Source organism: Carcharhinus amblyrhynchos, chromosome 10 (genome assembly GCF_965287045.1).
Source record: "Carcharhinus amblyrhynchos chromosome 10, sCarAmb.v2.hapA, whole genome shotgun sequence".
NCBI classification, from domain to species: Eukaryota; Metazoa; Chordata; class Chondrichthyes; order Carcharhiniformes; family Carcharhinidae; genus Carcharhinus; species Carcharhinus amblyrhynchos.
This window is the reverse complement of record NC_137333.1, coordinates 74,375,453-74,399,183: the sequence shown is the minus strand read 5'-3', so window position 1 is coordinate 74,399,183 and position 23,731 is coordinate 74,375,453. Positions and strand designations below refer to the sequence as shown.

The 23,731-nt window shown below is 40.5% G+C and overlaps 1 protein-coding gene across 3 annotated transcripts in view; it reads left to right on the top strand.

Annotated features, from left to right (window-relative positions):
- atp8a2 (ATPase phospholipid transporting 8A2) overlaps positions 1 to 23,731 on the top strand; it is a 443,947-nt gene that overhangs the window by 333,882 nt on the left and 86,334 nt on the right. For 2 of the 3 annotated variants that reach the window (XM_080197361.1, XM_080197363.1), the window contains exons 28-30: positions 6,569 to 6,643; positions 8,321 to 8,443; positions 19,726 to 19,804. In XM_080197361.1, coding sequence (XP_080053487.1) covers positions 6,569 to 6,643; positions 8,321 to 8,443; positions 19,726 to 19,804 — 277 coding nt within the window. The remainder of the gene's footprint in view (positions 1 to 6,568; positions 6,644 to 8,320; positions 8,444 to 19,725; positions 19,805 to 23,731) is intronic. The other variant, XM_080197362.1, reaches the window with a different exon arrangement.

Genomic DNA, 23,731 nt, shown 5'->3' with positions numbered 1-23,731 from the left:
CACAAGATCAGTTTTTGATTCAAGTAATGCTGTCTCAGCTCTGTCATACAATGACTTCAACTGAACCATTCAAACACCTGCACATTACTGTGGTATTCAGTCCATTTTCTGCACCAATTGTCCTTAGACCTGACTGAATGATATTTACCAATTTGTGTTGACCTAGTGACAGTAGTGGTTTGAATCAGGGCTGTCTTATATCATCCCAGCATGCCCAATATGAACTGAATTGAATCTAGAGCCCAGGGTAAAAGCCAATATTTAACCTGTTCCCTTAATGTGACAGTCAGTCGTCAGCCATGTGTTGCAACTCTCAGCTGCCTACTGAGGTTGTCCTGTCAGCTCACGCTCTATCCTTTTTACTCTCTCTGGTGGTGATAGGTGTGGGAAGGGGGAGAGGGAATGCAGGTGAGGGCAGGGTTTCTAGTATCTAATTCTGAAGTGTTCATTTGCCAGTAAACTAGGCGATAGCTAGCCCATCAGTCGTTATTTTTCATGCGTCTTTTAGCAATTCTCCTGTGAGGAACAGTAAGCACGTTTAATGCCTTCTGTCCTGCAGAAATATAGCTATTATAAATGTAAGCCATGTGACTTAACCACTTGAGCATGCTAAGTCCTGACCTATGAGTTTTCATGCACACGTGTACAAAATTAAAACATGCTAAAACAAAAAACTGTTTAAACAAAAGAATAGACCATTTTCCTATACATTACATGATTAAGACTGCTGTAATCAATATACTTTGAGCTCTTAGAGTGACTGCAGTGCTTCACTGAAAGACATATGTTAGAAAATTACGACCATTGTATAAACATCATTGTTCATATTTAAAACTTGGACTAGAGGAACCTAGGAATCCCACAAGAATGCTTGATGTGGCAAATGGAAAAATTCACATTTGTGCAGAAGGTCATCTCTTTTCAATAAGAGTTTAAGGGCTATTGTGGCAGAGTACAAGGGGCTTTGCCTTGCACCTGACTCTGTTGTACATAAGCTTGATGTGTATTTTCTAACAATATTGTCATTTCATTGAATCATAGAATCCCTGCAGTGTAGAAGGAGGCCATTTGGTCTATCGAGGCTGCACCAACAACAATCTCACCGAGGCCCTAATCCTATATTTACTCTGCTAGTCCCCTGACACTAAGGAGCAATTTATCATGACCAATCAACTGAATCCTCACATCTTTGGAGTGTGGGAGGAAACCGGTGCACAAGGAAGAAACCCACGCAGTCACAGGGAGAATGTGCAAACTCCACACAGGCAGTGCACCAAGGCTGGAATTGAACTTGGGTCTCTGGCGCTGTGAGGCAGCAGTGCTTGCCACTGTGCTGCCTGTTTCTTCTCCTGGAAGCATTCCTTTATCCTTGGAGTGCAGATGCATTACGTTTATTTCTTGCTTTAACATTAAAAGGCACTGAATTAAATTTCAAAGTGTATAAGGGAGTAAAACTATTGGAATATTGGATCAGCCACATACCATACAACCCACTCGATCTTACTTTCCACTGAAGTGGGTTTTATGACAAACCTTTCCCTTCTTCTAAGTTTTACTTCAGTCGCATAAGTACGTGAAATGACTAATTGCTGGGTGCACAAATGTGTCTTGTTAGATTGAGGTTACCTTTACTACCTAGTGCCAACTCCTGAGGTAGGACTGCTGCAGGCTGCACCATTTATGTTAGGAGGGCTCTCATCTCAGGTACTCCTTTGGAGTTGTGTGGCAGAGGTCCTCTCTTCAGGTTATAAATGCAACCAGGTGATGAAATAAATTACAGAAACAAAAATTTTAAAACGGACAAGTTTTCAACAATTTAGCGCTTTTAATGAAGTAAAATGTTCTCTGTTTCACAGGAGCATCAACAAACAGAAATAATTTAGGATAGCAATTGAAAAATATTTTGTTTTAGTCAAGTAACACAACCAAATGATATGGGAAAACATAGTGGCCAGAAGTTTGCTGTCCCACCCACCACAGAAATCAGAGCAGGCAAGGGGCAGACCATGGAAAGGTCCACTGATTTTTGGGTGGGATTTTCTGATTTTTGGAATGAGCGAGGCCAGAAAATCCCACGCACTGTGTTTATTACAATTCTTGTATGCTATACAATGACAAGTTATACTTCTTGAATTAATTAAGTGAATCCAATCCTGACTGTTGCTGTTTATGTCCAATTGTCGTGAAATGAATCAGCTTATCTGGCTTAATTCACCAAATCTTGATGTACCTTCAAAATATTTGGAAGGAAAGTTAGATAAACAGATGAGAGAGAAAAGTGTAGAAAGACATGTTGATGAGGTTAGATAAAATAGAATGGGAAGTTCGCTTGACACACAAACACCAGCATGAAACAGTTGAGCTGAGTGACATTTTCTGTGCTGGCATGTTCAGATGACACGACTATCCAGTTCAGATTACCAGAGGATGCTGTTAGGCCCCTGCGTTATGCTATGGTGCTGTTAAATATTGAATTGTAAAGGCACACCACTAAACATAAAACATTCAGATTGCTTACAGGAGTAACTAGCACACTGTACTTCAGATAGTAATAGTCAAATTCATGAGTTGATTTGAAAGTAGAATGCCCTACACATGAGGACTTATTTGTGGAGTGCATGGAGAAGAGGCAAGTCAACGCATTTAATCATGCAGCATATACCGAAGATAAGAAATGGACAACCACAGTTTTGCAAAACTACTCTGCAAGGGTGAACGGATGCAGCTAGTGGACTTTGCAAACATTCTGCCATCTGCACCACATTCTTTGATACAGACCTGTTGCCTGCACTCATGTTTAATGCAGATTCCATAAAACCCTGGTACCCCATGGTATTTCTGATCGGAGTTTCTACATATATAAATGCAAATTGTTGTAAGTAAAGTGATTGTCCAGTTTGCCCTCAAATCATTCTCAAAAACAGGTTAAATGTTATGTACAATGACAGTATTTCACTTTTACATTAAATATCATTTAGATTTCAGAAGTAAACAAAAACTTCCCCAGCTGTTTAGTCAGTAGGCTTCTATGATTGGCGATGACCTGTTTCTCTCTGTCATATAGACACACCCATGTGCTTTAAAAACACAAATTTTACAAAACGTAAGCATCACCTTTGTAAAGCTTTTGTCAAATTTCCTTTAGATTTTCTTCGAAATTGAAATTAATAGTCAGAAGAGAGGCATTATACCAGTCAGTCAGACTCAATTCTAAGGAAATTCTTAAAAAAATAATGTAAAGCATATGTATTCAGATTAATGGATTTGCCTTTAGCTAACAATTTGCATCTATGTATCTCCTTCAACATAAAAATAGTTCAAAAAAACTTAACAGAGGAAGAGGGAAAAAGTTGAATCAGCAAATGAATATATGCTGAGAGAGAGCTGAGGAGAAATGACTGGAACCTTTGTCAAAATTGAGTTGTGAGGAGGTTTTCAAGAGAAAAAAAGAGGAAAGCAGAGGTAATTATAGGAGAAGGTCCTGAGGCTAGACCAATATTGCTGAAGGCTCTGACAGGTGAAAGGAAGGAGGATGCACAAAAAAAGTTTAATTGCAAGACTGAAAATATGGGAAACTGCAGGAACTTACAGAGAGCATAGGATGACAGGTAGGAACATGATGACATTAAATATATATTTATTGGAGGACTGAGAGCAGTCAAGTTCAGCACAGGCAGGAATCGTGGACAAGCGTACAAGCTGCTTGCATTTTGGGCCGTTTGGAATTTATGGAATGTGAACATGGTAGGCCAGTGAAAACCTTTGAGAAAAATGTGAGTATAATTTCAGTTGCTGAAAAAAAAGTTACAACCAAAGAAACATTTCTGGGAACATTAGAAATAGAGTAACCCCTTGACCCTGCCCTGCTGTTCGATTCAAGGATTTGAAAGGCTACATAGGGAGAAACTCTTTTCTCTGATGGGGCTGTCCAAAACATGGGGATATAACTTTAAAATTAGAAAGAGAGCATTCAGTTGTGGGGTAGTGTCAAGAAACGTTTCTTTGTGCAAAAAATAGTGAAATCTGGAACTTGCCACCCACCCCAAGAAAAAAGCCTCTGAGACTAGGTCATTAAAAAAGTGAGATAAATAGATTTTGTGAAGCAAAGGTGTTGAGAGCTATGGTACTAAGGTGGGTAAATGGAGTTGAAACACAGATCAGTCACGATATAATTGACTGGTAAAAAAGATTAAAAGGAGGCTGAATGTTACTATTCCTGATGTTATGTACCTGGATGTACTATTTTGCTCCTCAACTCCATTTACCTGTCTTTGCTCCATACCACATGATATTTCTGCATCATAAAAATTGAGCTATCTCAGTCTTAAAACTTGTAATTGTCCTAGCCTTATAATGGGATAGTTCCAAAATTCCACTATGCGTGAAAAGTGTTTCCTAAAGCTTTCTTTTATTAATAGGTTCTAATGACATTGGCATTCAAAATTGGATGCCTTCAGAAATTCATACCAGTTTCTCCTCAACTTTGAATTCATTTTTATCGTATCTGTTCTTTTCTGATTTATTGTTCTTTTACTTTGAGCCGATCATAAGAACATAAGAAATAGGAGCAGGAGTAGGCCATCTAGCCCCTCGAGCCTGCCCCGCCATTCAATAAGATCATGGCTGACCTGATAGTGGTTCAGTTCCATTTACCCGCCTGCTCCCCATAACCCTTAATTCTCTTATTGGTCAAAAATCTGTGACTTAAACGCATTTACCGAGGTGGCCTCCACTGCTTCAATGGCAGAGAATTCCAAAGATTCACTACCCTCTGGGAGAAGAAGTTCCTCCTCAACTCTGTTCTAAATTGACTCCCCCTTATTTTGAGACTGTGCCCTCTAGTTCTTGTTTCCATTCTAATTGGAAATAATCTGTCTGCTTCTACCCTGCCTAGCCCCTTCATTATCTGATATGTCTCTATAAGATCTCCCCTCAGCCTTCTAAACTCCAACGAGTACAGGCCCAGTCTACTCAATCTCTCCTCATAAACTAACCCCCTCATCTCTGGTATGTGACTGGAAAAGCATGTTGGTCACAATGTGATATTACAGGAAGTAAAAGTCATCCAAGAAATGTGCTTTTTACCAGACTTGTAATTCAGAACAGTTGAATTAAAAATTGATATATAACAAAAATGTGCAGGTTAAGTGGATTGGCCATAATCAATCCGTGGCGTTACAGGGATAGGGCCTAGGTAGAATGCTCTTTTGGGGGACTGGTGCAAACTCGATGGGCCAAATGACCTCCTCCTACACTAGGGATTCAATGGATTTTAATACTTCTCCAATGACAGTCCATTATACTGTTATCTTCATTGCCACACCTAATAGCTGGTCAGAATTTAATCGTTGTACAGTAAGGATTGAAAAATGCTTGTCATTTTCAGTCTCTGACCAGTCGCAAGCAAACAGAATTTTTTTTTAATTTGAAAAACATTGATGGACAAAATGTGCATTCACCTTGGTTTTATATACCTACACAGCTAGGTATTATTAAGTGTGAATAGTTAGTTTATTTGTATCTTCATTACAGTTTCTTTTTTATGGTGGGTTAATTGAAATGTTTCTTTACTGACCCAAGGAAGTGCCATGAAATTTGATTGCACTGCAAACTAACTTATTGGTGCTGTGGAGCAGTAGACGATTAAAATGTGATATGTTGTTATTGTGGTGATAGTATATCACTTCAAGGCATTGAAGCCCAAGTTTGTCATTGTCTTAATCAGGTATTTAAGCAATCTTTTTAAACTTGTAATTGACATACTTATTCATTTTGTTTAATTCTGTTATTGCACACCCTTTACAGAATGTTAGCTGCATGTAAAGAAAGACTTTGCATTCATATAGCATCTTTTGCATGCTTGGAACATTTTGAGTTCTTCAAAACCGGTCATTCTTTATTATGCTGGCAAACATGGCAGCCAACCAGTGCAAAGCAAGATCCCACAAACAGCAGTGAGATAAATGATCACCTGACACATTTTGTTGCTGTTGATGGAATGAAACTAAATGTTGACCATGACATTGAGAAAACTCCATGGTTTTATTTACATAATCCTGCAAAATCTTATGTCAGCTTGAACAGATAGAAGCTTTATTTATTGTCTCATCCAAAGAATGAGTATAATGATCTGAGTGGTCATTCTCATTGGCGTGGTGATTATGTTTTCCGTTTTTTTGCCTATGTGCCGCTAACGTTGTATCCAGCATGGGAGTAGCATGGCAGGGATATGATATTTCTCTGTTCCTATTTCCTGGTTATTATCCCATTCCTTTGTAAGTAATGATGACTGATGCTGGCTGTAATTTCACAAGAACGGAATACCTTTTCGTTTTGAAGCTGGTGACCTTTCTTTAAAAAATGGAACAGGGATGGAACAGGGTATGTTTCGCAAAGTTATAGCTGAGTCCAAATTATGTTCCCTCAAGATGGAGAAAATGGTTTAATTGAAAAAAACTATTCTTTATTGGGAAATAACGTCCTATCTTCTAAGTGCCTGTTATCTTAATGATGGACAATTTATTGTTCTTTCAGGAATAAACTATTGATTTTCTTTGTCTGTTAACAGCTTTGGTTTGCATTTGTCAATGGATTTTCGGGGCAAATTCTCTTTGAGCGATGGTGTATTGGCCTGTATAATGTGGTTAGTACATATGGACATTGTTACATTACAGAACAATACCTAACAACATTTATTTACTCTTGCTTGTCCAAAAAAAACTTTGATTAACTGTCTCTTTTACACCAAAACATAACCTTGGGCTGGATTTCTCAGGGTGTTGTAGTTGTCCTTCCCACCTCATGCCCCCCCAACCCCCAGATAAAAAGCCAGTGGAGATCCCCACCCAGGGGATGAACGGTTACCCTGCTGTCACTTAATGGCCAATAGGCTGCAGACATCTACTTTCTCAGGAGGATAAGGAAATTCAGCATGTCAAGTGCAATTCTCACCAGTTTTTACAGATACGCCATAGAAAGCATCCTTTCCAGATGTATCACAGCTTGGTATGGCTCCTGTTCTGGTCAAGGCTGCAAGCAACTACCAAGGGTTGTCAACGTAGCCCGATCCATCATGCAAACCAGCGTCCCATCCATTGACTCTTCCATACTTCCCACTGTCTCAAAAAAGCAGCCACTATATCCAAGGACCCCACGAACCCTGGACATTTTCTCTTCCACTTTCTTCTGTCGAGAAGAAGATACATAAGTCTGAGAATGTGTATCAACTGACTCAAGAACAGCTTTTTCCCTGCTGCCATCAGACTTTTGACTGGTCCTATCATATATTAAGCTGAACTTTCTTCACACCATATCTATGACTGTAACACGATATTCTCCACCCTCTCCTTCCCTTTTCCCCGATGTACTGTATGAACAAGATGTTTTGTCTGCATAGCATGCAAGGGACAATACTTTTCAGTGTATTCCAATCCATGTGACAATAAGAAGTCAAATTAACTCCACTTTCCTGCCCATTCACTACAGCCCTTCAAACCCTTACTAATTAAAAATCTGTCTGTCTTTTCCTTAAACTTACTCAAAGTCCCACTATCCACCATGCCCACAGATTCTCAATCCTTTGAGAGAAGTAATTTCCTCCCCATTAAATTTCATACAGGTTAAGAATGGGCAGGTAGGCAGTGGGAAGGCCACATGCTAGATTTTATGAACTTTCCCCTTGCCTTCAAATCTGCTGGTGGGGGAACCCCTTGAATGTAACTGAGTGCAGAAACCCTCGGAGCTAATGTGTATCAAAATAAGCAGCCACGACTTCAATTTTTCCTTTTATTCTGAAAGGGTGGCTCCAGCAGCAATGCAGCACTCTGTCATTATTGCACTGGATAATTGGCTTAGATTACAAACTAAAGCAATGACTTCCCACCCTATGCCTACAGGCAGGAGTGTGAATGGTACTATCTGAACCAAATACATTGATGCCTACTATTTCCTCTGAAACCCTGTTTCTTAATATCACTTCATCTCCACTTTTAAAAATGTTCTCAAAACAAATTTTCAACCATACTTTTAATCAGCTCTTCTAATTGCTGAATCTCTTGTATCCCTTTCCCTTGCTTATCTCCAGTTGTGAAGCATTTCTGGACCCATTTTACATTAAATGTGTTATGTAAATGCAAGTTTTTTTCACCTTGGTATTTGTGAAATATGTAAAATTTATCAAATGCATACTTTACCCTAAATGTCCTGCGCTTTAGTAACTTTTAGTACAGAATTTATGGTTTAGTAACTGAAAGGAACTTGAAGCCTACACTGGTATGTTTTTTTAAAAATTCATGGAAGTCTTTTTCATTTCCCCCTCTAGATTTTCACAGCCCTACCTCCTTTCTCGCTGGGCATTTTTGAAAGAACATGCAGTCAAGAGAACATGCTGCGATTTCCACAGCTTTATAAGATAACCCAGAATGCAGATTGCTTTAACACAAAGGTAAATATTATGGAACCCCAGCAATCTGCAGTGCACATAAAGACACCTTCAGTATGATGCTAAGAGTAAAAAATTATAGTTTGCTTGTGTTACCATTTTGGAGCTGGAATTGGATATTCTTTTTGGTTGAGAAGCCTTTGTTATGAGAGCTCAAATGAGTCAAATTATGAAAGTCAGAATGATTGGTTTCTTTGTGAGATAAAGTCAAATGTAAAACAACAGAATTATCTTTTATTTTTGAAGAAGTAAAATAAAACTTGTAAAGAATTAAAACTTACGTTGCAAAGCTCGTTGCGCCCCAAAGAAAGTTCAAAACATTGTTCAATCAATTTCCTGGCTAGCATTTTGATTGAATCTAATCAGAAATGTACTTAAGGAGACAGCTTCCTCGTGTGAGGTACAGATTCTACATCACATCTTGCCACACACATTATGATTCTTAGTTAGGAAGAAAGCTTGAGGTTTGACTTCTTACCCACTCCCAATTATAACCCTTCAACAATAACTTGCATTTACCTGGCACTTAGCAAAGACATTACAAAAAAATTAGGTGCAGAGCCAAATAATATGTTAACTTAGGCGGCTGAAAGTTTTGAATGGATGTCAAGAACAAGAATTACTTGTATTTCTAAGCACCATTAACAAAGTCAAACATTAAGGAGGATGACCAGAAACTGGATCAAAAAGTTGATATTAAAGTGCTTTTTGTTTTAAAAAAAAAGAGTTTGAGAACAAAAGAATTTTAGAGAAGAAATTCAGAGCTAGGACTTTCACAGCTGAAGGTTTGACTAACAATGTTGGAGTGATTAAAATTGAGGATGAGCAAGAGGCAAGAATTGGAGAAATGCTGGTATCTTGTTGAGTTTACAGAGATTGGGAGAGTAAAGGCCAAAGAAGGATATGGAAACAAGGACAAGAATTTTAAAATTAAGGCACCATTTAACTGAGAGCCACTGTAAATCCATTGAGCAAAGGGATTGATGAATGAGCAGGACTTGATGTGAGGCAAGATACAGGCAGCAGAGTTTTAAATTACCTTGCATCTATAAAAGTTGCAAGAAGGAAGGCCAGCCAGGAGAGCATTAGAATGTCAAATCTGAAGGTAATAAAGGCATAGATAATTTTAGCAGCAGATGATCTGAGGTTAGGGTGGAGTTGGGCGATATTACAAAGGTGGAAATAGATGGTCTTGGTGACCATTGCATATCATACCAAGATTGTGAACTGTTCCATTCCACTTCTGAGAAATGCCAGTAAAAGGATGGCGCTGATAGCTAAGGAATGGATTTTGCAGTCTATGCCAAAGGCAATTGCTTCAATCTTCCCAATATTTAATGCTTAAAGGTATATAGAGGGTTCAAGAGATAGAGGAAATTGGGAGTCTCTGTGGCCAGCCTTCTGACTTGGACAGCTGGGGAACATCTCACAGAATCCCTACAGAGCAGAAGGAGCCCATTCAGCCCATTGAGTCTGCACCTGCAACATCCCACTTAGGCTCTATCCCCATAACCCCACATATTTACCCTGCTAATCCCTCTAACCCATGCACTCTGGCACAGTAAGGGGCAATTTAGCATGGCCAATGTACCTATGTACATCTTTGGACTGTGGGAGGAAACCGGAGCACCTGGAAGAAACCCAATCAGACACGGGAGAATGCACAAACTCCGCACAGACAGTGACCCGATCAGGAATCGAACCCAGGACCCTGGAGCTGTGAGGCAGCAGTGCAAATCTGGGGTGAAGTCTTTGTCTTCCTATCTGGTTGCAACACAAAACTCAATCAGCATAGGTTAAAAGGGACAATGATCATAAGGGGAGATACCTTCTGAAGGTTAGACTGATTGGCTTTAAATATTTCCCTAATTCATACAATGTTTTAGCCTACTAAATTTTATTTTGAAAGAAGCATTATGAAATGGGCTGAAATTCCCTATCTAACGTATTCTGTTCATTCCTAATATTACATATAAACAAAATTAAAAATTGGTTTATATTTGATATTAGGTAGATTTCATATGAGATGGAATTTTTTCATCCTGCCCGCCACAGGAGTCATAGCAGGTGGGACACAGACCATGCAAAAGTCCATTGATCTTGGGCGGGATTTTCCAGCCTTGGAACAAGCGTGGCTGGAAATCCCGCCCATTGTTTCACTAAAGTATTTATCAACTCACCTTCAAGAAAATTATAAAAACACACAAAGACAAGTTTCCACAATGAGGCAAAGCCTCCACTTACGAGAAAGACTGGTATTATTGGCCTCAAATTAGTATAGAGAGCAAACCTGTAATTTGAAACAATTTTATACAGTATGTACTTAGGCCTGCTGATTTTATAGCTTTGATTTTCTTCTCTGCATTGGTATAAAAAGGGTGAAATAAGCAAAATCCAAACAAAATATTTATAATTATAAAACTTGGGTTTTAAGACAATATTCTAAACACTTCTCAGGACATTTGTGAGAAAGACCAATGCTCAGAAGATTATGAAGTAGAATCAGAATGGGTAGAGATCAGAAAAGCAAGTGTCAGAAAATAATGGTGGGGGTAGTTTATAGGTTCCCTAACAGTTGTTGGGTCAAGCATTAAATAAAAAATAATTGGAGTGTGTAACAAAGGCAGTGCAATAATTAAGGGGGACATTAATCTTTAGATTGGAGCAATCAAATTGCTATGGGTGATCTACAAAATATGTAGAATGATTTCACGATGGTTTCTGGCATGAACAGCTGGAAAGTCCTCGCCTTTGTGTCTGCCTTTACTGTAGAAGATACATGTTGCATGCCAGAAATAGAGGGTAAACTAGGAGCTGAAAAGAATGAGGAAATTAATATCGGCAGGGAAAAAATAGTGGAGAAACTAGAAGAACTAAAATTCAACAAATCCTTGGAACTTGATGGCCTATATCCTAGGGCTCTAGAAGAGACAATTATTATGATAGTGGATTCTGGCTATGGTTTTTGAAAATTCCTTAGACGTGGGAACGTTCCCATTAGCTTGGAAATTGGAAATTGTAACACTGCTTTTCAAGAAAGGAAGGAAAAAGCAACCAGGGAACAACAGGTCAGTTAGCATGACTTCAGTAATAGGAAAAGCTGAAATCTATTATTAAGGAATGTACTTTAAAAAAAATCGTATGATTAGAATAAGCCAATATGATTTTACAAAGGGAAAGTTATGTTTGACACATTCAAAGTTTTTTGAGGATGCAATTAGTAGGGTCGATGATCTGGGAGCCAGTAGATGTTATATACCTGGATTTCCAAAGGGCTTTTACGAAGACTTTAAAAGTGGACCTCTGCTTTTAGCTGGTTTGCTGTTAGATGTTTCTCTTGCCTTTCAGTGAGGTATTAAACTGGCCTGGCTGCTTCAATAGAAGCTGACAGTTATAACCCTGGCACTCTTTGATTCTGCTCAACATATATTGGGCCATCTGTTTCTCCTATATTCCTGATTTTCAAAAATATGCTTCTGTATGCCTCCCCTGATTTCTGAGTCATCTCAATAAACTGCTCCCTGATGATAGGGCCATTTATATCTGATCTTATCGACATGTTTGCTAACCACGTTACTGGAAAAACCAGTCCCTTTGAATGTGTGGGCTGCTGGCAGATTTTCTCTTGTTGCTGGATACATTACATCCCATCATTCCCTTTGTTAATTCTGGGTCTTGTTACCAGGAAAATCCATGACAAAAGTATAATTATTAAGCCTCTGGAAGGATAGCGAGCAGTATTTTGCTTCAGCTTCTTTCCCTAAGTCTTTTCAATCACTGCAAAGACAATCAATTAAACGCTCCTGATTATCAATCTGAAAATAAAATGCACAATGATGGAGAGAAGAGGCAATGAATGGGAGGCAGTGTTCTGAGGATTGAGAAAGCAATTTTTAAAATCTCTCCTGTCCTGCTGGGGATTTGCAAACTTTACATTCATATACTCTCACATTGCTATCACAGTTCAACTTCAGTGATCTGTTCATAGTGGAACCTGACCAGCTTGTTAATGGTTCCTCAGTAATACAAAATTTGATCATGTTAATCCACTACAAAGGTTAGAGATTGTGTTCCCATAGTTCTTTAATAAATCCATTAGCCTTTTAGAACAGTCATTGTCCAATTATTCACTAATATCATGAATTGCAGCCTTTTTTTGGAACATCCTCAGGCTTGTTGCACAGTCGCAGCTATTATTGTCTTTCAGAGGCACATCTAATTAGGGTCAAAGTACTAAACTGGACCGACTTAGTTTCAGTGCATAGTCCTGACGTCTTATTTACGTAATCTTTCACCACATGGAAGTCCTCTAATCTGTATTCATTTCAAGCCATCAGTTGATTTTTTTTAAAACCACAGTGCTTAAATTATGACAAAATCCCTGTCCCGACTTCTATGTTGTTTTTCTTAGGCAGGACTGTCTGGCAGCAGCCATCCACAAACACAGTCAGTTCTGCTCTTTGGTTCACCCGGTTTTGAATGGTACAGGAAGGGTTCAAGTATTCTCACAATGCATGTTTTTGTAAGTGTTAAACATAGATTCAAAAAGCACCCTGGCATGAATGTATATAATAGCTAAAGAGAGATGACTTATTCATTACCTTGTTGTGCTTTTCCTGTGTACACTAATATAGTCAGTAAAATTATTCTCTGATTTCAACATTTTATTTACATACAGCAGTCAATGACAGTTATTGTTTATTTTTCTCGAGCGCAATTACATAATTTGCTTATTGGGCTTTTCTGCTGTGCTTTACCAATAATAACCTGACTGACTGCTTTGTATGGGTAGGCATAAGTAGACACAAAAAGCCAAGGATCCTGTGCAGTCTCAACTTGGGTAACAAAGTGTTCTCTTAGCATTCCATATTGCAGCAGCAGAAACCACCAAAGTGGATGGATTCCAGTTGAGATGATTACTTGGCTGACTTTGCAATCTCAAATCATTTTACATATAAATAATCCAAACAGTTGTGGATGAGGGAATGAAAAGGGAATGACAATCAGTTGTGACGTTTCCATAAGATATAAGAGCAGAATTAGACCACTCAGCCCATCAAGTCCATTTCTCTATGTAGTAGATCTTCTGAAAGCTGCATATTTGAGTATTGTTTATTTCTATGGATATTGCTTAATGCAGGCTCCACAAAGAATGGCAACAAATTAAATATGTCACTAAAACATAAACCAAAGGGCCAGAATTTTTTTTAAAAAGGTCGCTGAGCTAACTGCCTTCAGAAGCACAAAAAAGGGGTGGAGAAATTACAAAATATTAATTTATTGATCCACATTCTGACTTCTCATTTATGTTTTGTATGCAATTTTCAGATTTTTTAAACAGGAAGAAGAAGATTTTGATAATAAAAAAAGACCATAAATAGTCATGTGGCAATTTAAGGAAATAAGAATTGGAATTTATTTTTATATTTAATGTTCCTGGCCTATAAATAAAGGAAGAAAAGGAAATGTTTCAAAACAAATTATGTTTGACTGATTTAGAGACATATGCAATCATCATATTGCGGAAACAACAAAAGGTGTTAATTTTCATGCAAAATGACGCGAGATGACCTGGCATTCTTTGTGCACGGGGAGAATGTGTGGTAGTTAAAGTTTTTGTGACATGGCTGATCAATGATCCAGATAACCTATGTGGAACGTTGCTCCTTGTGTCCTATTAGGGTTTACTGTAAGAGCCATGATTATCTGCATTTGTTATTATGAGCTTCATGTTATCCTTACATGTCATGATGTGGGTATGCCGGCGTTGGACTGGCGTAAACACAGTAAAAAGTCTGACAACACCAGGTTTTAGTCCAACCTATTTATTTGATAACATACTCACAAGCTTTCGAGGGACACCCTCTTCGTCAGGTGAATGGAGAGTTCTGGCCTCAGACAGAGCATATAAAGCACAGACAGTTTAGAGATTACTGATTAGAATGCGAATCTTTACACCTAACCTGCTGTTCAAGACCTGAAGTGGCTGATAATGTGAGTGGAAGGAGCACTGATCACAGTTTAAAGAGATGTGTATTGTCTCCAGACAGTACAGTAAGTGAGGTTTTGCAAACCCAGGCAAGTCACGGGGGTTACAGATAGTGCGACATGAACCCAAGATCCCTGTTGAGACCGTCCTCATGTGTGCGGAACTTGGCTATCAGTCTCTGTTCAGCGACTCTGCGCTGTCGTGTTCAGCGCAGAGTCGCTGAACAGAGACTGATAGCCAAGTTCCGCACACATGAGGACGGTCTCAACAGGGATCTTGGGTTCATGTCGCACTATCTGTAACCCCCGTGACTTGCCTGGGTTTGCAAAACCTCACTTACTGTACTGTCTGGAGACAATACACATCTCTTTAAACTGTGATCAGTGCTCCTTCCACTCACATTATCAGCCACTTCAGGTCTTGAACAGCAGGTTAGGTGTAAAGATTCGCATTCTAATCAGTAATCTCTAAACTGTCTGTGCTTTATATGCTCTGTCTGAGGCCAGAACTCTCCATTCACCTGACGAAGAGGGTGTCCCTCGAAAGCTTGTGAGTATATTATCAAATAAATAGGTTGGACTAAAACCTGGTGTTGTCAGACTTTTTACTATCCTTACATGTGCCAGTGGGGAGATTTAGTGTAAGCTATCAGTGCTTGTCACTATACAGTGTTGTTTATATATAATTCTGGTGGTTTTCTTGTCCCAAATCTGTGGGTTTGTCCACAAGTCTTTTCAGACAAAGGAGTTTTTATACTGAGTTTTATTTGCTGGTCACATCCTGTGGTGCGAGAGTCCTTTTTTTTAATAGGCAAAACACCACCTAATTGAGGGCCATTTAACTTACAATGAGGGATTTCAAGAAGAAATTAGAATTTAGTTGGGGCTAAAAGGATATCGGGGAGAGGTGGGATCAGAATGTTGATTTTGATGATCAGCCATGATCGAAATGATTGGCTCGAAAGGCCAAATGGCCTACTTCTGCTTCTATTTTCTGCTTCAATTTTTTTGTTTCTATACTCCATTTTCTCTCTTGCTGTTATCTGTGTTCCCTTTCTATCCCCCATCCTTTACCTCAGTCTCCTGACTCCCAGGACTGAGACAAGTCTCCTGGCCCTGGTGGAATGCATCCCAGGGTACTAAAAGAGATGGTGGGGAAAATAGCAAATGCACTAGTGGTAATTTACCAAAATTTGCTGGACTTGGGATGGTTCCCACAGATTGGAAAACAGCAAATCTGACACCACTGTTTAAAAAAGGAGGTAGACAAAAGGCGGGTAACTAAAGGCCGGTTGGCTTAACTTCTGTAGTAGGGAAAATGCTTGAATCTATCATCATGGAAAAAATAGCGAGACAATTGTCCCATTGGCAAGATGCAGAATATGTTCAAGAAGGGCAGGTCATGTTTGACTAATTTGGTGGAATTCTTTGAGAACATTACATGCGCAGTGGAGAGTGGGGAACCTGTGGATGTGGTGTATCTGGATTTTCAGAAGACATTTGACAAGATGTCGTACCAAAGACTTCTGCATAAGATAAAGATGCACGGTGTTACAGGTAATGTATTAGCATGGATACAGGATTGGTTAACTAACAGAAAGCAAAGATTGGGGGTAAGTGGGTGTTTTTCTGATTGGCAATCAATGACTCATGGTGTGCCTCAGGGATCAGTGTTGGGACTGCAATTGTTTACGATTTACATAGATGATTTGGAGTTGGGGCCTAAGTGTAGTGTGTCAAAATTTTCAGATGGCACTAAGATGAGTGGCAGAGCACTGAAAGTCTGCAAAGGGTTTTAGATAGTCCAAGTGAGTGGTCAGGGGTCTGGCAGTTGGAGTACAGTGTTGGCAGATGTGAGATCATCCATTTTGGTAGGAATAACAGCAAAATGGACTATTAGTTAAATTGTAAAAAAATTGCAGCATGCTGCTGTGCAGAGGGACCTGAGGGTCCTTCTGCAAGAATCACAAGGAGTTGGTTTGCAGGTGCAGCAGGTAATTAAGAAGGCAAATGGAATTTTGTTCTTCACTGCTAAAGGGATGGAGTTTAAAAACAGCGAGATTATGTTGCAGCTGTATAACGTACTAATGAGGCCACACCTGGAGTACTGTGTACAATTTTGGTCTCCTTCCTTGAGAAAGGATATACTAGCGCTGGAGAGGGTGGAGAGGAGATTCACTAGGTCGACTCCAGAGTTGAGAATGTTGGCCTGTGAGGAGAGACTAAGTAGAATGGGGCCATGCTCATTGGAATTCAGAAAAAGAGGGGAAATCTTATAGAAATGTATAAGATTATGAAGGGAATAGATAAGATGGAAGCAGGGAAGTTGTTTCCGCTGGCAGGTGAAATTAGAACTAAGGGACGTGGCCTCAAAATAAGGGGGAGCAGATTTAGGATGAGTTGAAGAGGAACTTCTTCACATAAAGGGTTGTGAATCTGTGGAATTCCCTAACCAATGAAGCAGCTGAGGTTATCTCATTGAATGTTTTTAAGGCTAGGATAGATAAATTTTTGAACAGTGAAGGACTTAAGAGTTATGGTGAGCGGGCTGGTAAGTGGAGCTGAGTCCACGAAAAATCTTATTGAGTGGCACAGCAAGCTCAAGGGGCCAGATGGCCCACTCCAGCTCCTAGTTTTTACATTCTTACTGGTTGGCCATCATGCCCAACCTTGAACACAAGGTGCCTTTTCTATATCAATTGGAAAGTAAAAAGATTCATTACCCAATTGGTACAGAAAATCCTGCCAGCATTAACAAATGCAAAATTCCAGACTAATGTCATTTTATACTGAGAATGAATTTCAATCCAGTTGTTTAGTTAACATTGTAAATTGCTTGAGAACTTTGTAGAATCACCAAAATGAGAATATCTTTGCACTAATTGCCATTTTAGTGGAGCTGTACATTTAGAGTAGGAGTATCCCACCTCTTAATTCTGAGCCTTGGCAATTCAGTGCTGTTTGTGGTTACCCTGTCTTTGCTAATTTGTTGTGTTTGAATTCTATGTGCCTGGAAGTCAAGAAAGGGCTTTCCTTGTATCTGTTGCATTACTAGTGAAAAATTCTAAATTTTTCACTAGTAATGCTCGCCATCCCCCAGTGAATTAAGAATTCTTGTTATCTATAATTACCCCTCACTGTACCGGCTTCTGCAATCTCCTTATGGCACACTATATTTCCCCAATTCTACTTTCTTTCTATCTCACCACTGATATCAGAATTTTCAGCTGCCTTTGTCCTACTCTTGGAACTTGCTTCTAAACTTGGCTACCTTGCTCTAGATTCAAAGATATTGTCAAGGTCCATCATCTCAACCAAGTTCTTGTCACTTCTTCTTTCCATTCCTGACTAGGCGCCTAATTTCATTATGCTTATTTGTGAATTCCTTTGGGATGTTACTTTAAGGGCTTTCTATCAATGCAAACTATTGTTAACTTGGACATAAAAGCTATTTTTCAGAATTAACTATATAATTAGAGCTCAGAAGAACTTTAGCCAATAAACGTGAGGTGAAGCATTTTGGCAGATTGAACCAGGGGCAGGACTTAGTCAGTTAATGGTAGGGCGTTGGGAAAAGTTACAGAACAAAGAGATCGAGGGGTACATGTTCATAGCTGCTTGAAAGTGGAGTCACAGGTGGACAGAATGGTGAAAAAGGCATTCAGCATGTTTGGTTTCATTGGTCAGAACAGTGAATACAGGAATTGGGACATCTTATTGAAGTTGTATAAGACATTGGTAAGGCCACATTTGGAAACTGTGTACAGTTCTGGTCACCCTATTATAGAAAGGATATTATTAAACTATAAAGAGTGCAGAAAAGATTTACTAGGATGCTACCGGGACGATGGCTTGAGTTATAAGGAGAGGCTGTATAGGCTGGGACTTGTTCCTTTGAAGCATAGAAGGCTGAGGGGTGATCTTTTCGAGGTCTATAGAATAATGAGGGGCACAGAGCAGACAGATAGTCAATATATTTTCCCAAAGGTAGGAGGGGTCTAAAACTAGAGGGCATAGGTTTAAAGTGAGAGGGGAGAGATACAAAAGTGTCCAGAGGGGCAATTTTTTTCACACACAGGATGGTGAGTGTCTGAACAAACTGCCAGAGGTAGTAATAGAGGCAGGTACAATTTTGTCTTTTAAAAAGCATTTAGACAGTTACATGAGTAAGATGGGTATAGAGGGATATGGGCCAAATGCGGGCAATTGGGATTAGCTTAGGGATTTTTTGTTTTAAGAAAAAGGGCGGCATGGACAAGTTGGGCCAAAGGGCCAGTTTCCATGCTGTAAACCTCTATTACTCTAACTGGCATAAGAGGGAGACAAGTGCAGGAGAGTTTTGCATGCTTCGGGGCATACATGTGTTGATATGTTCTGCTGGAAACCTGCACAAACATCCTTAGGTTGGGCAGACTCTGCGCTCAGAATGAAACAGGTTTTTTTAAAAATAGGATAAATGGATGCTTGGCTAAAAGACAAAACAATTGGCAATGCAGCAGGAGAAATGGCTGAGGCTCCGGCGAGCAGGGGAACAAACCATTGTGTAGTCATGATTTAGGTATTAAAAGATCAGATTTTCAGCAAACCCAGAACTGTTTCTATTGTTCTGTTCATTCAGTTAGAAAAGCTAATTTTAGGGATAGTTAGTTCAATGGGTGAGAAACCAACATGGTCATGTAAAGGAGTTTGAGCATTTATGCCCTTCATTATTTCTGAGGTGGTTATGGTTTATTGGTTAATTTTCTTAAGCAAATGTAAAACATATCACAGAATGGTTACTTTTAGAGATACTGATAAAGCAATATTACAGACAGGTCATCTTCTGATCAATATAATATCTGAACTAATCGCATCGTGTTGGCACATTAGACATTTTTCTACAGGCGAAATAGGGGAATGCTACATATAAAATTTGTAATGGTCAAAGATATTACAGCTCAAATGCATTATGATTCACTGCCCATCAATGGATGATATGTGGATTTTAGTTGGTTTGTAAGTTTCTCATTATTTATAACTTTTTTTGAGGATAATTGAAAATATCTTGAGCTGAAGAGCTTTAGATAAACTGTGAATTCACAATACTGATCTTTGAAAATGCATTTTGTTCAAGTGTAGCTTAGTGCAACTATGTTAAGCCATTTTGAAATGTTTTCATTAATTGAAAATGTTACTGGTTAAGTTAAACACGTCCAACACATTTACATTCTGTGTAACTGTGACCAATGGAGGTTAGGTAAAATGGAGGTCATGTCTTTGGTTGATTTTCTGACTGTGGAAATTTGTTTTCCCCATAGGTTTTCTGGGGTCACTGCATAAATGCCTTGGTTCACTCCATCATCCTTTTCTGGTTTCCACTAAAGGCACTTGAACAAGGTAAATGTTCCTTTATTATTAATGTAACTGGAGCACAAATGCTTTCTTTCAAATATGCTTGTTTAGAAAGAGTATCACTTTTCATTAGTCTACTGGGACTTTATTGTTAATATACATAATGAAAATAAAGTAAAATAATATTTACTTATCATAGGATATCATCTCAAAACTATGATAATTTAAAACGTGTGTGAAAAGTATTTGCAAATGCAGATTTTAACAAAATTGTGTTTTCCAATTGACAGTTATTTAACATGGTTATTACGTGCATTTTCTGAGGACATTCCGCTGTATTTCAATTCTGTCCTGCATGCTAGCAATCTTTCCATCTTCTTCTAACCAATATCAGTCTTTCTTCTGAAACTGCCTGTTTGATTAAGTCACCTAAAGTAATACGTTCTTAAGTTGTTCAGCATCAAGTTTTGTTTGCTAATGTTCCTGTAAAGTCAGTATGAGGAGGAAAGCACCAAATTAAGAAGCAGAACCTCAAATGTAATCATCTCTGAATTTTTTCCTGAGCCATGTGCAAATTGGCATCGGGCAAAAAAGAACAAAGAGATGAGTGCGTTGTTCAAAGTCTGGTGTGGGAGAAGTGGGTTCCAGTTCGTGGGACACTAGCATCAGTTCTGGGAAAAGTCCATTGGGATGGTCTGCACCAGAACCATGTGGGACCAATAAGAACATAGGAAATAGGAGCAGGAGTAGGCCATCTAGCCCCTCGAGCCTGCCTCGCCATTCAATAAGATCATGGCTGATCTGTCGTGGCTCAGTTCCACATTCCCGCCCTCTCCCCATAACCCTTAATCCCCTTGCCTATCAAAAACCTATCAACCTGCGTCTTAAAAATATTGAGCGAGGCAGCCTCCACCACTTCAACGGGCAGAGAATTCCAGAGATTCACCACCCTTTGAGTGAAGAAGTTCCTCCTCAACTCTGTTCTAAACCGCCCCCCCTTTATCTTGAGGCTGTGCCCTCTAGTCCTGCTGTCCTTTCTGAGCGGGAAGAGCCTCTCCACCTCTGTCCTATCCATCCCATTCATCATCTTACACATCTCAATGAGATCTCCCCTCATTCTTCTAAACTCTAACGAGTACAAGCCTAGTTTATTCAGCCTCTCCTCATAGCTCAACCCCCTCAACTCCGGCATCAGCCTAGTAAACCTCCTCTGCACTCCCTCCAAGGCCAAAATGTCCTTGCGTAAGTACGGCGCCCAAAACTGCACACAGTACTCCAGCTGCGGCCTCACCAATGCCCTATACAGCCGCAGCAAGACTTCCCTACTTTTATATTCAATCCCCCTCGCGATGAACGCCAGCATCCCATTTGCCTTCCTGACCACCTGCTGCACCTGCAAAGCTGGGTTTTTGCGACTCATGCACAAGGACCCCGAGGTCCCTCTGCACCGTCGCCTGCTGCAGTTTTTCTCCACGTAAGTAATAATCCTTCCTACCATTATTCCTACCAAAGTGGACCATCTTGCACTTGCCAACATTAAATTCCATTTGCCATTTCCTGGCCCATTCGCCCAGCCTATCTAGATCCTTCTGTAGACTCTCCCCACCCTCCGCACAATTTGCCTTTCCACCAATTTTGGCGTCATCAGCAAATTTCGACACCCTACACTCGGTTCCCTCCTCCAGATCATCTATATAAATGGTAAATAGCTGAGGCCCCAGCACCGACCCCTGGGGCACTCCACTAGTCACCAACCGCCAATCCGAATAGCACTCATTGACCCCCACTCTCTGCCTCCTATTTGACAACCAGTCCTCTATCCACGCTAACACCCTACCCCCAACTCCATGCCCCCTTACCTTCTGCAATAACCTCTTGTGAGGCACCTTGTCAAACGCCTTCTGAAAATCAAGAAAGACCACATCCACCGGCTCTCCTCTATCCACCGCCCTAGACACATCCTCATAGAACTCCAGTAAATTTGTCAGACACGACTTCCCTTTAACGAAACCGTGCTGCGTCTGCTCTATGAAGCAATTCCCCTCAAGATGCCTCGCTATTTCCTCCTTGATGACGGATTCTAACATTTTACCTACAACAGACGTTAAACTAACAGGCCTATATTTCCCCGCCTTTTGCCTGGCACCCTTCTTAAACAACGGCGTAACATTAGCCGTTTTCCAATCTTCCGGCACTTCCCCGGAATCCAGCGACGTCTGGAAAATAACCACCAAGGCATCCACTATCACCTCCGCCATTTCTTTCAGGACCCTCGGATGCATTCCATCCGGTCCTGGGGACTTGTCCACAATCAGCCCCTCCAGTCTGTCGAGCACCACCTCTCTAGTAACAGTAATGTCATCGAGACCCTCCAGTCCTACCACCTTTCCATCTCTAACATCCGGCAAATTATTCACGTCCTCCTCCGTGAAGACCGAAACAAAAAAGTTATTCAAGACCTCAGCCATTTCCCCATCCCCTACCACTAAGTCCCCCTTCTCATCCTCTAAGGGACCAACGTTCACCCTAGCCAGCCTCTTCCTTTTTATATATTTATAAAAGCTCTTGCTATCCTTTTTTATATTAAGCGCTAGCCCAGCTTCATCGTTTCTCCTAACCTTCTTTATCAACTTCTTTGTCAATCTTTGTTGACATTTAAACCTCTCCCAATCCTCTTCTCGCCCACTACTCTTAGCTACTCTAAACGCCTCCACTTTTAATTTAACACTTTCCTTCACCTCCTTCGTTATCCACGGCTTATTACCTCTCCTCCTATGGTCCTTTTTGACCATCGAAATAAATTTCTGCTGAGCACCAAGAAAGATCTCCTTAAAGATCCTCCACTGCTCCTCAGCAGACCTACCTTCCAACGCGCTCCCCCAGTCCACATTCGCCAATTCTTCTCTCATCCTACCGTACTCCCCTCTGTTCAAACAAAGGACGCGTGTCTGGGAACCCACTTTCTCCTCCTCCATCTGCACCAGAAACTCCACCATACAATGATCACTCTCCCCAAGAGGATCCTTCACCGGAAGTTCCCTAATTCTACCCGCCTCATTACATAGCACCAGATCCAAGATAGCTCGCTCCCTCGTCGGCTCCAACACACACTGTTCCAGGAAACTATCCCGGCAGCATTCCAAGAACTCCTCCTTGAGCCCACCACGTCCAACGTGGGTCGACCAATCAATGTGCAGATTGAAATCCCCCATAACTACGGCCGTCGCATTCCCGCACGCCACACTTATTTGCGCGTTAACAGCCCGCCCCACCTCCAGATCATTATTTGGGGGCCTATAGACGACACCCACCAGCGTCTTCCTCCCTTTGCTGTTCCTAATCTCTAACCACAACGATTCCACGTTCTGCTCCTTGGCTCCAATATCATCCCTTGCTACCACCCTGATGCTATCCTTAATCAGCAGAGCTACGCTCCCCGCTTTTCCCTCCCGCCTATCCTTCCTAAACACTTGATACCCCTGGACGTTCAGCTCCCAGTCCCTGTCACCTTGCAGCCACGTCTCTGTAATGGCCACCAGATCATATCCATTTGTGTCGATCTGCGCCATTAGCCTTCCTGACCACCTGCGGCACCTGCAGGCTGGGTTTTTGCGACTCATGCACAAGGACCCCGAGGTCCCTCTGCACCGTTGCCTGCTGCAGTTTTTCACCACGTAAGAAATAGTCCTTCCTACCATTATTCCTACCAAAGTGGACCACCTCACACTTGCCAACATTAAATTCCATTTGCCATTTCCTGGCCCATTCGCCCAGCCTATCTAGATCCTTCTGCAGACTCTCCACACCCTCCGCGCAATTTGCCGTTCCCCCAATCTTCTAAACTCTAACGAGTACAAGCCTAGTTTATTCAGCCTCTCCTCATAGTTCAACCCCTCAACTCCGGAATCAGCTTAGTAAACCTCCTCTGCACTCCCTCCAAGGCCAAAATATCCTTGCATAAGTGCGGCAACC